General features: G+C 43.0%; 1 protein-coding gene across 2 annotated transcripts; it reads right to left on the reverse strand.

Annotated features, from left to right (window-relative positions):
• Window positions 1–10,842: 10,842 nt before the first annotated feature.
• LOC310800150 (serine/threonine-protein kinase OSR1-like) lies at window positions 10,843–12,396 on the reverse strand (the record flags this gene model as incomplete). Of its 2 annotated transcripts, XM_083662737.1 has the most annotated exons (2): window positions 10,843–11,193; window positions 11,314–12,396. In XM_083662737.1, the coding sequence occupies 2 exons, from the start codon at window positions 12,394–12,396 to the stop codon at window positions 10,843–10,845; spliced, it is 1,434 nt and encodes a 477-aa protein (XP_083518863.1). The 2 variants fall into 2 exon arrangements, with proteins under 2 accessions (XP_083518863.1, XP_083518862.1); XM_083662736.1 differs by having other exon boundaries at window positions 10,843–12,396.
• Between the last annotated feature and the right edge of the window lie 5,109 nt (window positions 12,397–17,505).

The following is a 17,505-nucleotide window of genomic DNA, read 5'->3' on the forward strand; positions in this document are numbered from 1 at the left end:
ACTGCGGCAACTGCAAAAAAACAACGGTAAAATACAATAAGTTGTCGTTAGCGCAGCAGCACGAACACGTGCGTTTACACGTATGAATGTGCCAGGTTGTGTCATGGCTTTAAGCATTTCTCTCACTCATATTTGCATTTCAACAGTGACTTTTAGCATGTTCAACTCCACCGACGGTTGTTCTGCATGTGAAGCTCTCCCGAGGTACATGGCATGGAGCCAATCCTGGAACTCACACTCATGCGAGGTGACGGTGCCTATAAACATCTCAGCTTCTCGGGTGTGATGCGTCGCTGTGTACCTGCCTGCTCTGGAGACGGATGAGGGAGGTTCCTCGTCTCCTTTGAACACAGTGGAGGCTGGGAGGAGCACAGGGAACGCTGGGGGGGTCCCACAGTTTCTCCCCGCCACTCCTTTGCTGGCCACCAGGGAGGACGAACGCGCACGAAACCTAGCGGTGGGCGTCTGAGGACAGAAAAGGAAACAAACTCGCCCCGATGACAAATGCACACACAGACTGCCTGTTCCCAGTATGAGCTCTGCACACTCGCGTTCTCGAACGCTCTCTCTCTCTCTCTCCCTTACACACACACACACAGCCGGTATTATAAATAAATAAGTTATAAAGAGAAGAAGAAGCGTTTGATGTTACCTTGTGCTGCCTGGGGCCAACAACACTACACTGGGGAGCGTTGCCACGCACCCCCAACACACACACACGCACACACATGCACACGCACACTCCCAGGAGAGGTTGCTTCTCTAAGGTGGAGGGAGAGGCTGTCTGCCCATGAGGCCCCGCATGGACCACCTCTGCTTTGGATCAGGACTAGGAGGTGTAGAAGATCTGGAGGTGAGGGTGTTGGTGGTGTAGGAGCGCAGTGTCCCGAATACATGGGGAGGAAGCACTGGTGCATTATGGATAAATACTGTATGTACTAGGGTTGTCAAAAGTATTGATAGTATCGAAAAGTTTTAAGAGTGAAAATTTGAATCGGATACAATACTCATCTGCATCAGGTATCGATAGTGTTGAAAGTATCAATACTAAAAATTGGAAATGGATACAATACCCATTTGCAACAGTTTTGATACCATCAGTGCTTTCTTTTAATGAAAAATCACTGATTGTTCCCTCCCTATCATTGGCGGGTATCTGTTGCTTCAACAAGCTAAATGTGTTCTGATGTCTAGAGCAGGGCTAATCTGCTGTGTAAATTCAAAGTTTTATTAGGCCTAGATTATGGAGAAGTCTGTCCGTCCATCTGTCTAACTTTATTTGTATGCCTCTTGATGCGTCGTCATCCAACCCCTCCCTGTGGTATCGAAAATGGTATCGAGTATCGATATTTTCCTGGGTATCGGTATCGAAGTATAAATTCTAGTATCGTGACATCCCTAGTATGTACACACTTGTATGAGTCTGTGCATTTTCCTAGCTGTGATTGTTCCAAACTTTGTCTGTTTGCATGCATGGACCTAGCCTGGTAAACCAGCCCGTCACGTGAACTCACATTTCATTTGGTTCTGTGTGACGGTCTGACCCCAAAGCCAGTGGGGGGGGGTTTAGCAGAAGCTGCAGAGCGGAAGAGCCAATCAGCGACTGCGCTGTGATTGACAGCGCAAGTTGGCCAATCAGGAACGCCACTAGCAGTGCACTAACAAAACAATAATGGCCGCCTCCTTGCCCGATCGTCTCGATGAGTTATGTCAGCGTTTGTCTAGTTTAAACAGCCATAAGGTGCAGTTATTGCAGAAATAGACTCAATAACAACAATTAAACGAGTACAGGAGTATCGCCGCAACCGCGGAGTTTCTCGGCTTTTGTTTTTGCCATTCTCCCGAGTGGATTTGGGTTTGACTGGATCCGACCCTGATTGGCTGAAGGAGTTGTCTGTCAAGGCAACTACGCCCACCCATGTTCCCGCCCCTGCTAAGCACTGGGTGAAGAGTTGGGGCCAGACCGTCACGCAGAACCAAATGAAATGTGAGTTCATGTGACGGGGTGGTTTACCAGGCTAGCATGGACCAAGATAAAGATAGACAACCATGACATGTCTCAGACCCAAGAAAAACAACGCTCTCAATAAAAATCTGGAAATAAGAGTATTTATAAGTTGTATGTGATTTTTAATCTTCTACAATTGGATTCCATGAAGACCTCACCATAGCAAATCTTATGATTCTCATTATAATGCTCAGTTAAAGGACGGCTTCACCGATTATCAACCCACTTTGTATCATTATAATCTCGGTAATATAAGCACATGGGCAGTGTTTACCTTCTCTATCTTTTCCTCTGAGAAAAATCCTCCCTTTGTCTGCCTGCAGAAACTCCGCCCCTGCCAGCTGCAAGACATTAAGGCTCATTAAGGCTCTCAGATGTCATTCTCCGTAGATGTGCGAATACTTACAAAAGAAAAAGAAAGAATAACAGCCGCTCTCGGAGCAGATTCTGCGTACCGAGCACAACCTTGCATCGTGACACGTGACGTAAAATGTGTCACAATCAGTGTTGGGTAAGTTACTTTCAAAATGTAATCTACTACATATTACTCGTTACTTTGATTCGAAAGTAATAAGTTACATTACAATATTACTTTGTGTGTAGAGTAACTCGTTACTTATTACACTACTTTTGCATTACTTTTACCAAAACAACAGCAGCAGCAGAATGACATCGCCGCCCCGGAACCATCCCGAAAAATAATTTCAACCGCCTTGAAGTCAGTGTAAACAATCCAAAATTCTAAATGTTATTCTTTTCCTTTGTTATTGTCATCTATAGTGGTTATTTGCATACAAACACAGTTTGATTAGGAAATGATTGTATCTTTTTTTAAATATGTGCTTTGATTTAAAAAAAAAAGTAACTCAATTTGTAACTTGAGTTACTTGACAAAGTAACTGCTATAATATTACTGAAATCCTATAAGTAATCAGTTATATTACTGACTTACTGGTAAAAGTAATATATTACATGTAATATATTATTTTTGTAATGAGTTACCCCCAACACTGGTCACAATGGAGCATTTTGCCAGAGGAGATGGGAGGTCTCCGTGTGGAAAACATACAGCAAAGGTAAACACTGCCCATCTGCTTATATGAATGACATTATAATGATACAAATAATCGGTAAAGCCATCCTTTAAATAAGGGAGATGAGGATAGATTTGGCATTATTATAAGATGGTATAGGGTAATAATAGAGAAAGGAAAATGGTTGATTTGTGCTTATTACAGGCCAGACATTCAATTGCTTTGTGTTGGAAGAATGTTGGGTGCCCCTCTCTAGGTCAGTGGTTGAAAAATCTAACATCTAGTCTAGCTCTGGAGAAACTTACTTATATGATTAGGAAGAAAATGACAGAATTTTATGGCATTTGGGAAATGTTTTTGGAATTTCTTAACAATGGTGACATTGAAGAGGCATTGGGAGGGTGACTTGAAAGTGAAATAGGCTATTGTAAATGATATGTGCTGTATGTATATATAATTGTGATTGTACCTACATTTGATTCAACTTATTTATTTTTGTTACTTTTTATTCAATTCTTGCAATGTCCTTTTTTCTTTTTCGTTTTTGTACTGCCACAGGGTCGGGGTTATAAATTATGTAAATGTTAGATGTATGAGGCGAATACATGTACAGTAATTACATGCAAAACCAATAAATATATGCTTATAAAAAAATAAAAATAAAGATGGTTTAGGGTTAGAGTGATATTGGGAAGATTCAAGAGGTTTATTGTCACTATACTGTTGCACAAGTACACTCAGTTGTGTCTCATGGTGTCCCAGCATCTCAATGTCACTCAGTTCCTTGTTGCTTGTCCTCTCTTCTCCTCTCCTCCCTTCTTCCTCCTCCTCTCCTCTCCTCCCTTCTTCCTCCTCCTCCTCCTCTCCTCTGCAGAACCGTCTGCTCTGCCTGTTGACGTGTTGGACCTGGACCGAGTTGTTTTGGCACCTCTCCCTCTGTGAGAATGACTCTTTCCCGAGGCGCTGACAACCGTGCTCACCACATCCCCGGGCTTTGTGTGTGTGCGTTTGAATACCTGCATGTGCATGGGGGCGTGTCCGGGCGTGCATATGTATTCTATTTATGATTGGAGAATTTAATCTCCCTGATCATAGCATGTGTTACGGAATTACTGGCCAAATTGAGACATCAATCAGAAAGAAGCTAAAAACGAGCAGCGGCTCACAGACAGACAGACAGACAGGCAGGTGAACAAGGCGCGACTGGCTGCTATTGCTGACATGGTATGTGTCCCTGCTGCCACTGGCGTCTCGTCTGACAAGCGTTCGGCTCCTCCAGCACACAGAGAGGGAGTCAATCAGATGAGCGGCACGGGTCGATAAGCACCTGCATCATAACGCCAGTGATCCCTGTCATCTAGAGGCATCATCTAGAAAACAACTGCCTCCATGAGACATGGATGGATGGATGGTGGATGGATGGACGGACAGTAAAAAATTATGAAAGGAATAGCGGTAGTTCACCCCAAAAATGTAATTCACTCATAATATCGACTCTCCCTCATGCCAGTTGAAACAGGTGAGGTTCGTTAGTCCATAGCAGGAAGGTTGCCGGCACAACTTTGTAGCAGAAAAAGTCCAGATGAATAGAGTTCCGCAAAGATCAATTAAAATTGATTTAATTTAATCAATTAAATTGATTGAGATTGAAATTGATTGAGAAATTGATTGAGTATATATTTACTGGATTTGATTGCACTTGCAACTTTGCGATTGTCTTTAGTTATCTTCCTACTTCTTATCTCTGTATATTGATGTGACCGCTACGCTGCATACAGACACTAAGACAAATTCCTCGTATGTAACTTGCATACTGTGGCAATAAAAGTGATTCTGATTCTGAAATGATTCCATTCAACTGGTGCAGCATCAGGGTGTACAGTATGCAGGGATCCTGAAGTTAAATTCAATACCTTTTAAGAGCTTTTGTGTAAGACCTTTACAATATATTTTAAGACCTCAACGCCACTTTAGTCACATCAACGATAGGGGTTTCATCACGATACGATATTATATAGATTCTTTGAACGATCCAATATTTGCTGATATATCACAAAGTCTACCACAATACACTTTTGATTCAATTCTGTGATTAATATGAGACGATATAATAATGTATGCCCACACAATCAGCTGGACAATTTCATTTCTGATCTCTTCCAGACATTTAAAAGAAAAACAATCTATTCTACTATTTTACTAAAAAATAATAAAAATAGACAATAGTTCAATAGGCTACTGGTATTAATTAATACACAGGACAAGATGTTACTATCCCTTGTGCCAAAATCCGAGGAAAAACACATTTAGAAGCCCAATCCAGAATAAAACAAGCTAACAGGCTAACAAACTAATAAACAAGACACAAATCACCAGTTACCTACCCTAGCCAACAGCAGTATGAAGCATGTCATTGGGGTTTTCAAGTGGGCACCTTCCTTCACCGACGTTTCGTTAAGTTAGGCCCACGACACCTCAAGAAGGCTTAACGGTGTAATCCAGCGTCCTGGAAACACCCCCCTCCATGCTACCACCGCACAACTGCATACTACCTCACTATCTAAGCCTAGCTATCCAGGTCAATTCGGTATGACATTCCTGACTACACCACCACTGTCAATGATTCAGCCCTGTTGATGCGGACCGTTAATCATGACCAACAACAAACAATCCCTAACTACACCACCACTGTCAATGATTCACATTGGGGGCGAAATTGTTACAAAATTGAATATCTCATCAATGGCAATTAAGACTCTAATACTTTTTAAGGGCCTTAATTTTCGCAACTTTTAATACTTTTGAAGACCCTGCGGATACATTGAGCATAATCCAAGTTTCCTGAACATTCAAGCCCTTGTTCAGGCTTCAGTGCAGCCAGTTGTTTTTGGAAAACTGTTGCACGTCGTGCAGTTGTGAATTGTCTCCACCTCCCTGGTTGCTCAGTCAGTCAGTATTAAAGGAAATGAATGGACCCCTGGTTGATAGGCTACAGTACACAGGGAAAATTCTGTCAATAATGTTTAGTCATAATTTTAAATCACAACTCATAAACACATGTCATGACGCTGATAATTAGCTAAAGTTGAAATTGAGCATTTTGTCAATAGTTGTGTTCTATTTGGAATGGATAGGACTAGGGATGTCCGATATTATCGGCCTACCGATATTATCGGCCGATATTAGCATAAAAAATTCATATCGGAAAATATCTGTATCGGTGTTCATGCAGATTTTTTTTTTTTTTTTTACCTTTTATTTATACAGGGGGAGTCTCACTGAGAGCAATGCTCTCTTTTTCAGGAGTGCCCTGTTCACATTCACACACACATTCATACCTGGAAGCTGACCAGTACAACCACAGTCTGATCTGCTGGCCACTGATCAGCTCCACTGGAGCGGTTGGGGATAAGGGCCTTGCTCAAGGGCACCTCAGTGGTGGTAATGAGGGAGGGGTAAGCACTGCTGATAATAACACTTACAACTTTAACACAACATGCATATTATATAATAAACTCTTCAGCTACTTCTGCTCTCACAAAAGTAGGAAAGGAGTTAATTTCACAACAGGAGATATGTAATGTAATTACATATCAAATGTACATTTACAAATGTAAATTTCAGGTAACAAATTTTGTTACCTGAAATTTTGGTGAAGAAAAAGCCTGCTTATATCAGTATCGGTTGATATCGGTATCGGAAATTAAGAGTTGGACATTATCGGATATCGGTAAAAAAGCCAATATCGAACATCCCTAGATAGGACCTTTTTTCCTCAAAGATGCACTAGTCCTACTGTATCTTCTAAGCTGGCGTAAGCACCCACAAGAGCCATAAGCATCCAAAAAGAACTGCTGAGTGTTGGGTTTTTTTGTGTTTTTTACCATTGTTCAAGACAACATGACACAGTATGATACTGTGAGCATTGTGTTTCGCAAAACTATGTTTATTATAGTTTTCAAAGACTGTTGCGTATGCTCCTATACTGCAGGTTTCTATTGTAGAAGAGTAGGAGGAGGGGGCCGGGTGGGTGGAGCATGCAGCTATAGAGATGTTCTAGGATTGTGACAGAAAAGATGTTTGGTCCCAGAGTTCAAAATACTTCTTGTATTCCTTTGAGAGTGCAAGATGTGTCTCTAAAGTCCCCCAACCAGAAATGTGAGTCATGCCCCAGACATAACACCACCACCAACCACGACTATTTATAAATTGTGTCCACACAGTCGCCGAAAACATTTAAATTCAACATGCGAGCTAAGATCAACTGTTTAAACAAGTTTACTTTTTTGTTTCTAAAGATGTATACAGCAAGCTGCATTTAGGTTTAGGGCAGATTACAAAATCACAAAGTTGAACATTCGAGACTCCGATGCAAATGTATAGGTTCAACGGCCAGGGTTGCGGGGAGTGAAGAGGCCTAAGGATAACTTTAATTATACTTTTCAGACAATATAGCCTATATATGTACTGCAATGGAAAGACAATCTCTGGGCAGTCAGGTTTGGCCTGCGGCTGACCTGTACAGCTGCCACAATTGATTGCTAAATCAAAAATCAAGTTAGGCTTCATCAGTGTTGGGGGTAACTCATTACAAAAGTAACATATTACATGTAATATATTACTTTTAGCAGTAACTCAGTAATATAACTTATTACTTATAGGATTTCAGTAATATTATACCAGTTACTTTGTCAAGTAACTCAAGTTACAACTTGAGTTAATGTTTTTTAATCAAACTGTGTTTTTATACGAATAACCACTATAGATGACATTAACAAAGGAAAAGGATACAATTTTGAATTTTGGATTGTTTACACTGACTTCAAGGCGGTTGAAATGATTTTTCGGGATGGTTCTGAGGCGGCGATGTCATTCTGCTGCTGCAGTTGTTTTGGTGAAAGTAATGCAAAAGTAGTGTAATAAGTAATGAGTTACTCTACACGGACAGTAATATTGTAAAGTAACTTCTTACTTTTAAATGAAAGTAACATGTAGTATATTACATTTTGAAAGTAACTTGCCCAACACTGCATATAAGTTGTTTTTTCTTCAGTGCATTTTTGCCTGGCCGCGGTGTTAAACTCTTTTGGCTGGCATAGATTTTGAGGGATTTCATCTTCTACGCCCCACAGCTAGGGGGCGCTGAATAATGGAAGGCACACTGGGGCTTCAGTGTGTGGCTCGATTTGACTTCTGCCCTCTTCAAATGCTCTTTGCCGATGGAGTCGCTGAGTGTCTTCTGGGCAAATAAAAAAGGGATGTTCTGAAACCGTAACATCATTTCAGTGCTTCATTGACACCAGTGTTGGGCAAGTTACTTTTAAAATGTAATACACTACATATTACTAGTTACTTTCATTTGAAAATAATAAGTTACTTTACAATATTACTTTCTGTGTAGAGTAACTCATTACTTATTATACTTTGACCAAAACAACAGCAGCAGCAGAATGACATCGCCGCCTCAGAACCATCCCGAAAAATAATTTCAACCTCCTTGAAGTCAGTGTAAACAATCCAAAATTCTAAATGTGATCCTTTTCTTTTGTTATTGTCATCTATAGTGGTTATTTGCATAAAAACACACAGTTTGATTGACGATTGTATCTTTATTTAAATATGTGCTTTGATTTAATAAAATGTAACTCAGTTTGTAACTTGTTACTTGACAAAGTAACTGGTATACTAAAATCCTATAAGTAATAAGTTATATTACTGAGTTACTGCTAAAAGTAATATATTACATGTAATGTGTTACTTTTGTAATGAGTTACCCCCAACACTGATTGACACAAGCATTGAATGGCATCATTTATTATGGGGGACAACCTGAGAGAGGGAGGGAAGGAGGTGGAAGGGTTTGTATGTAGGTGTTGTAGGTTAGAGAGGTTCTACACCGAGAACCTCTCTAAAACAACACTGGCAATAGAGCACCGCAAGGATTAGTCCAGAAGTAGCATGGTGGATCTTCAGGGGGAAAGTGAATGGGGTTTTAGAATGGGGATTTCACTTCAATGCATGAAATAAGGACTGTGGTTAACAAAAGTGTATAGGAGTGGTGATTTGTGTTCAGCAGGATAATCACTTTTATGACTTTTGAAACGTAAATGTGATTTTCTGAAAACGCTTCAAAGGTCATATCAAATTGTTTGTGAAGATGATCCTGCTGAACACAAATGACCGCTCCCATCAGCTTTTGTTAACCACTTATTTTAGGCATTCAAGCAAAATCCTGATCCTAAAACCACAAAAATACGTCATCGCTGCGGTGCTCTTTTCTCCGTTATTTTGAATGGAACGGATGTGCAGTTACATGTTCCCGACAGTGCAGAGTGCTTAGTGTGTTTTTAGCCCAATACCTTTTAGTGAATGTTGCACTTTAAACGCATTTTAATCAGCACTGAGCCTGGCCTCCCTAAAGTCTGTGAAATGATTATGCAAGGGCGAATACCTGGTTTCACAAGTGGGGGGAAGACACAATAAAATGTGGAGCGCCCACCCTCTAGGGGGGTCTGGGGGCATGCCCCCCCCGTAATATATTTTTTTACATTTTAAAGTAAAATGCATCAATTTGGTGCACTCTGAGGGGAAGATTAAGAGGCTAGATCTATGAAGAACTACACACACCACTAAATACATGCCTTTTAGACACCACCTCCTCCAACTCATCAGAGCTCTGATATGAAAGCAGGTGACATGAACAAGGCATAGAACAATACTGATGTGAAAGCCAGAGCCATATTGAAATCACGTTGGTTGTATTATTATTATCATTATTATTATTATTAGTGTGCTTTATTTTAAATTCAACCATGTTCACTGCTTACCATGTTCACTTCCTCTCATCACCTAACCCTTTATACAGCAGCAGGTACATGCAGAGAATGTTAGAGGGGCAGGGGCTGGCAAAAAAGTTTTAACGTTCTTAGCCAGATTTAGAGGAATATCTCATTTTAAATTAACATTTGGATGATACTTGTCACAGAAAAATAACTCCACAAACTGAATAATATTAGTACAAAAGTTAAATTTGCTGTTACAATACTGTGAGTGCTGCCTTCAGGGACGGCTTGGAAAGGGGAATTTCCATACAGAGCGCCATTAGAAATGCATTCAGGGTCTGGAGAGGGCACTTTTTACAGACGAGGAAATCCGGGGCAATCTTTTGGAGTAGCCTATAGCTTATAATTAGCAACTCAATTAACATTCTCAGCCATAATATGATGGCTGGTCAAACAGTAGCGTATTGAGCATGATTTTTTCAGTTTAAAAAGTGGGGGGGACAGAATCAAGGTTTTGAAAACTGGGGGGGACATGTCCCCCCTGTCCCCAGTGGAAAATTCGCCCCTGTATATACGTAGGCTACTCTGTGCACAAAAAGTGAGAGAAATAATCTGCCTTCAATGCCCAACTCATGCCAAGACGTTTTCCACTGTGAGTTACTGTAGTGATGTCGCTCGATATGAGCCGGCTCCCGTCTGAGAGCCCAGCTCGTTTTTCTTTTACGGCATGGCCACTGGGGGCCGAGGCTGCTATAAGGAGGTCTGTCTGTCTGTCTGTGTGTCCGTATTGTATGTCCACCACACACACCCCCCACCCGGAAAGAAAGAAAGAAAGAAAGAAAGTCACAACTATAGTGATGTCATATATCACGAATGATGTCATAAATCACTGATGATGTCACAGACAGTGATGAGGTGATACTATGACATCACTAGCAGTGATGAGGATTCAGGATTCTTCCTCGGTTCCATATAAGGATTTGTTGCTGTCCTTTGTTGTTGAGTCCTTGAGTTTGAATTAACTGATGCTGAGCTGTGCAAATCCCATGAGACTGACATCATCAGGAATGTCAGACTCCTCCAAGCCAGATGCCAGTTTAAATGTCACATTTCTATTCTTTTGAGGATCATCAACGATCTTTTGCAAATTGGCAGCCACAATGACGACGTCCATCCCGTGAACCAGACCGTCCGAGAACAACTCCTGCGAAACTCCGTCGGCGGAGTCTTTGTCAGGCATGAACTCAAAACGGATGTCGTGGAGTTCCTTCTTGAGATTCCTCAGCCTCAGAACGAGGCTGAGGGGAATGTTGGTGTTGGTTGAGGGTGGGTCCTGTGCCACGGGTCCATCGTGTGCAGGGCTGTGTATCTGGATGAGGACCTGTAATGGACCATCTCCTACATTCGCGAGGCTCTGCTGTGCTGCACCCGGAGCGGAAGAACCATTCGTGGGCGGGAACATCTCCAAATTCTGAGATCCGTCCCTCACTCTGGGCGACCGGAGAGCCGCCACAGCAGCCTTGCCCTCCTCGCTCTCCTCATCGAGCTCCTCGTCGCTCCACTCCCACTCACCGTCCTCCGTCTCGTAGAGTCGCCCGCTCGAGCCCGGCACGCGACGGACCTTTTTCGATGGTTCGGTTATCGTCGGCCCCTTCTGTAGGAGCTTATCCTGCAAGTACTCGTTGCTCTTGGCTTTTGTGAAGAATTTGTGCTTCAACAATTCAGCGGCGGTTGGCCTTTTCTCCGGATCCTTCTGTAGACACTGGGAGAGCATCTTCCTGAAGGCGCTGCCGTACTTCTTCACCATCTCCTTGGCCGCGATGCCCGTCTCCAGAGAGGGAGGTTCGTTCTGCAACGTCAGCATCAGCACCTTCATCGGTGGATATTTGTGGTATGGTGCAGCACCGGTGGCCAGCTCAATGGCTGTTATCCCAAAGCTCCAGATGTCGGCTTTGAAGTCATAGCCCCGCACCTGCTCCATGACCTCAGGGGCCATCCAGCATGGCGTCCCCACAAACGTCTGCCGAACCTTGTTCCTGGTCATGTCTCCTCCGGCCGCTAGAAAGGCGCTCACACCAAAGTCTGCAATTTGCACTGCACCCTTATCGCCGAGAAGAATATTTCCAGCCTTCAGATCCCGATGAATCTGCCCGTTTCTGTGCATGTACTCCAGCGCCTCCAGGACCTCTTTCAGAATGGTGGCGATGCTGGCTTCATCCAGCACACCGGTCTTGTGCCCACCGCGGGAGACGATATGCTTGATGATGTCCAGCACTGAGCCACCACGGAGAAGCTTCATCACCAGCCAAAGTTCATCCTTGACCACAAAGGAGGTGTAGTAAGAGACAATGTTTGGGTGCTGGCACTGGCTCATAGCTTGGATCTCCTTCAAGAGCTGATCCATGCTAGTCTGACACTTTTCCATGTTAATGCGTTTGATGGCCACCTTCTCCTTTCGGGGCTCACAGTAGGCTGCTTGGACCACTGCTGTGGCTCCACTCCCTATCACCTCGTTGAGAACATAGTCGTCCTTGTTGATCGACCAGGGTCGAGAGCTCTGGTTGTCTGCCATTGTTTTGCTGTTTGGTGTTAACAGGCTTGTTTAAGTTCAGAGTTCGGTTTTCTTCAATCAATGACACCACTCACCACCAATGACATCACAATCACTCCAGTGACATCACTGATGACATCATCACTGATGACAACAAGAGTATGACAGCATTACAGCATCATCTGTGATATGGCATCTTCTTTATAATAGGGAGGCCGGCGGCAGTGACCTACACCACCATCCATCAACTGAGCATGCTCAGAATGCCACCCTATAGTAATCGTGCATTCCTTTATAACTGGGAACTGGTAATCTTACGACTTCAAAGGTCATGAGCTGGGACAGTGACGTCACCAGAGCTGGTATTTCCCATTCCAAACTCGTAGGAGTCTCAGCAGCCCTGACCTCAAAAATCCAAGATGGCTGCGCCGCGCAACAACAGTAGTAGTAATTGTAGTAATATTGTTTAGCACTTCTGTTTTGTTTGTGTCTCATTAAATCAGCTGTACACACAGCAGCACTGCCTAACATCTATCTGTGTGGACATGAGGCTGCAGTGTTTGTATGCGCAAAATGCCGCAAACTGCCATGTTATCAACTGTTATTGCTAACAATGGCGACTGGATCTGACCAGTGAACAGTGAACTTCCCAGCTCAAGTTTTCTGCAAATGCAACGCTAACAAAACGGATGTGACGTCATTTAGCGTCCACATCCCAGTTATTTACTGTTTTTTCCCCATCCCAAGAATGAATCAGGTTTTTCTTCTGTATTCTGTGTTTGCGATTGTAGTGTTGGCATTGTTGTGTGTGTGTGTGTGTGTGTGTGTGTGTGTGTGTGTGTATGTGTATGTGTATGTGTATGTGTATGTGTATGTGTGTGTGTGTGTGTGTGTGTGTGTGTGTGTGTGTGTGTGTGTGTGTGTGTGTAGTGTGTGTGTGTGTGTGTGTGAGATATCACAAGATTATTATTGGGGCTATTTGATGTTGTGCAACATCTTTGGTGTTTATTGTTTGCTGACTTTGCTCTTAAGTTGTTATTCGACTGAGTTGTTAGATCAGAGCCACCTGATCATCTGTGTCATCATTAAACTGAATTGCATTGAATTGCTTCATCTCAGGCAGTCTCTCTAAGCTGCTATAAATAGTGTGGAATGTACAGTATATGACAGTACAACTGAGCCCATTTCTCCCCTAAAACACAAACCTCGACTGTAAAGGCTCCCGCACACCTTCAGTTTCTTGCAGACGTGAGTAGGAGGAAATGTCCATTAGGCGAGAGAAGAGAGAATTCCTGCACACAGTTCTTTGACTTGCAATGAACTTTATTACTGACACATCATTTTGGTCCTTGGACCTTCATCAGGTAAAACTGTTTTAACCTGATCACCTGATGATAATGGTAATAAAGTGTCATAAAGTCATCTCATAAAATTACAGTCCTTACAAAAGAAAATGATACGTGCAATTTCCTGGTCCGAGTTCACTGGCCCACTCTTCTACGCACATGGTCTTCTGAGGTTACCTGAGTGCAATATTTACCACAAAGCTTGCACAGTGTATCAGGTCTTATACCATGGTCTGGGTGAATACTCCATTCTGATTGGCTGCAGGGTGTCCATTAAAAAGTGATAATGTACAGTTGGTAAAGTCGTTCAGCCAAATGGTCTGTTCACCATTCATATCAATGCGCCATAGTTTCAACAGTGGTATCAAGAGAGCTGTTTGAGCTCTATACCCCCGTTAACTCATTCACCGCCAAAGACGTCTTTGACGTGTTATCAGAAATAGCCCTCCCCGCCAATGACGTGTTTGACGTGTTTTTGTTTTTATTACTGCAGCGCTTAGTTCAAACACTTCCCCAGCCTCTGACATAGTATCAGGTCCCTAGCATCTAAGACAACACGTGAACAAACACATACCGCAGCTGTTGTTTTGAAATTGAGCAAGAGGAAAAGCAGAAAACGGATAAACGCTTCTTTGTGCAGACAGGAGAAACGCCATTGAAACGTCGCTCGGCGCGCTGCACGAGCTGGAGTCGCCTTCCTCTGTGCCAGCCGGGAGAAAACGGGAGAAAGTAATCAAGAGATGTGTTTGATCATCGGAGGAATGAGGAAATGATCGATCAGTTTGCGAGGGCGGTGAGGACGTGTTGAATAGCCGAGGGGAAAACGGGAACGATCAAATAGCAGGGAGGATATGACAGGGAGACATGGACGAGGACGGGTGGACCAGAACAAAACAAAATAAACACACAAACAGCTAACAAGGCAGAAGCGGCAGTCACAGCAGCCCGCTGTCTGTTCTCAAGAGCTATTCAGTTGGTTCATGAAATCGCTGGGCTGCGTGCCCTCCAGTGTTGCTCCTGGCCAATCCCAGCGCCACAGGGCGTGGTTATTGCTTATCCTATGTGGGGTTAGAAATCTAAAAGGGGGATCGTGTGTGTGTGTGTGTGTGTGTGTGTGTCTGTCTGTCTGTCTGTCGGTGTGTCTGTCTGTCTGTCTCTGTCTGTCTGTCTGTCTGTCTGTCTGTGTGTCTGTCTGCACACTCACTCACACCGAGTAAACTGTATTGTTGAATCTAAAAAAAAAGCACTTCATGTGTATATATATATATATATATATTTATTTTTTTTGTCATTTGTGTCCTAACGAATAATATTTACATGTCTGATGTCAATACAGTTCAAAATAAAAGAATTGAGAGTGAGTTCTGCCTGAGATTGTGCCCTTTTACAAAAATTGCCTTTTCTCCTGTTTATTTTCTCAGGGAGACCTTTTGGGTGAAAACAGGGTGTATATAAATGGCTATAAGTAGAGTACAGAACATGCTAAAAGCTCACTTTTTTTCCCCTGGTGAACCCAGAGACGTACATCTTCATTTTGAGGTATTGCAAATCACTTTGGTGCTAATAGATAATTTACTGTGGGTCTTGAAAGATGACCAACAATTATGAAAATCTTTGGCCTGTGCTAAATATTGGCAGTCCTAAACTGGCCATGAATGAGTTAAGGGTTAATATGACAATTTTGGAAGTTGAGAAAAAAATTGAGTCGGTCAAAGTAACTATTTAAATCACCCCTGTGTGCTCAGTTTATCAAAAATAACTCTTATTTACAATTTTGATTTTCGTTTCGGAGATTTCTAACCTCGCGTCACCAGGCTCTTCTCGGCGAGAAAGAGGAGATTTCCTTGACAGAGAGAGAGAGAGAGAGAGAGAGACAACTCTCTCTGCATTTCACCACATACAGCACACGCAGGGCGCTGCTCTCTGTCACTTCCTGAAACTCTTCGCTCTTAAATGTTAATATACTTGGCCAATACGTATCTATCATACAAAATAAAGCAAGCGGCCAAACGGTAATGTCTTAATTTAATGTAGAACGCAAAACATCGTTAAACCCGCATTCCTGTGATAAAGTTAGCGTGAGTCGGCTTTAAAACGGAGGGTGGTGGAGGTGGGAGGGACTATTTTATTTCGTGGAAGACTGATATTTACAGTATGAATAACAGACATTTAGCCATTTAGATTGCTTTATTTATTACACATGGAAATATAAATGACTGGTCTTATTGTTTTGTTGGCAAGTGACCATGGTATAAGCGGGTTAATGCCCGACGAGGTGTCCATTATCACTTTTTAAGGGACTTCGCGGAGGCAACCGGTCGTCGGCTGCGCCTCGGACCGGTTCACGCCTCTGCATCGTCCCTTAAAAAGTGATAATGGACACCTCGTCAGGTATTAACCCTTACATAAACAGGATCAACTCTCGTTTATGTGAGCTCGTCCCAATCTCCCTTCTTCCCCTGCACACCTACGATACCAGGGCAAAAAATCGTATTACGTGGAAAAAGCGAAAGTTGAAATGCACTAGCCTGAGTATCGTGTGCAGAGGACCGCAGATATGGAACGAGCTCGATGGTTTCATCAAAATGTGGCAGTCCTTCTCGGCTTCGCCTCGGACCGGTTCACGCCTCTGCATCGTCCCTTAAAAAGTGATAATGGACACCTCGTCGGGCATTAACACGTTAACTGCCAGCGACGTATGCATACGTCAAGCAGAATCCAACCGTTAACTGCCAGCGACGTATGGATACGTCAAAAAAATCGTTTTTTTTTTTTTGACGGTGGATCGTTGATCTGGTCCTTTTGCATCTTCTATTATACTGTTAGAGCCGCCGGGCGTGTGCAATCCATTCCGCCGACCCACTGAGTGGCGACGGTGCTCAGACTATTGAGTGTTGTTTGGCCAGAAACGCACGCATTCCAGCTGAGCTCAACCGAGGACCCAGAAGCGAACGAGCCTCATTCTCATACTGTAGGCGAAAACCTTTCACACGGGCGCACGGCGGTGGGGGCTTCCACAGGTGGACTGGGTGGAAAGCACACTTTGAAGCGCGCAGCATAAGCCTAGAGTCACACAAGGCTTCGTCAAAGCTCTCAACCGAAAATCCAAGAACGGATTAAGCCACATCCACGCTCGCCGACGAGGGACCGCCAGAGAGAGGCTGCTGCTCACTGCTCAGACAGGCAGGAGAGACTGGCTTGTGACTGACCAACACGGAGACACGCCCACGGAGGGAGGAGTTGTAAGGAGAGGGGGTGCGGGTGCTGCTATGGAGGAAATTACTGTTCAGAACTATATTGTTTATGTCTGATGTCTCACTGATGCCAAAAATAAATGGTTAAAGTGACTGTTTGATATTGAATTTCACAAAACTGCGATTATCTCAGCTTTTTGTCTCAGACGCTGAAACCATGCTGTACTCAACGGCTAATATCTACATAACTACTAACTCTACAAACTAACTCTTTTAGACAGAGAAAGCACACATTCTATTAGTACTTTTGTGAACTTTGTGTTGACAAACTCCAAGCAGAAAATTATCCTTGGCTCTTGTAAAATGAGCCAGAATCCTCAAAAAAACCCTCTGGCAAAAGCTACCTACAGTAAAAAAAAAAAGGCTGGCAGTGAATGTGTTAACATGAGTGGCATGATGGATGAGTGGCTGGGTGTGTATGATTTGAATCATAATAATTGATATAATAACAGGTAGCAGCAGTTAAAATACACAAGGCAAACAGGATGTTTAATTCCAATGTCACAGCAATAAGCAGTGGCTGATTTGGC

The sequence above is a fragment of the Poromitra crassiceps genome (assembly GCF_964638095.1).
Source record: "Poromitra crassiceps genome assembly, chromosome: 29".
NCBI lineage: Eukaryota > Metazoa > Chordata > Actinopteri > Beryciformes > Melamphaidae > Poromitra > Poromitra crassiceps.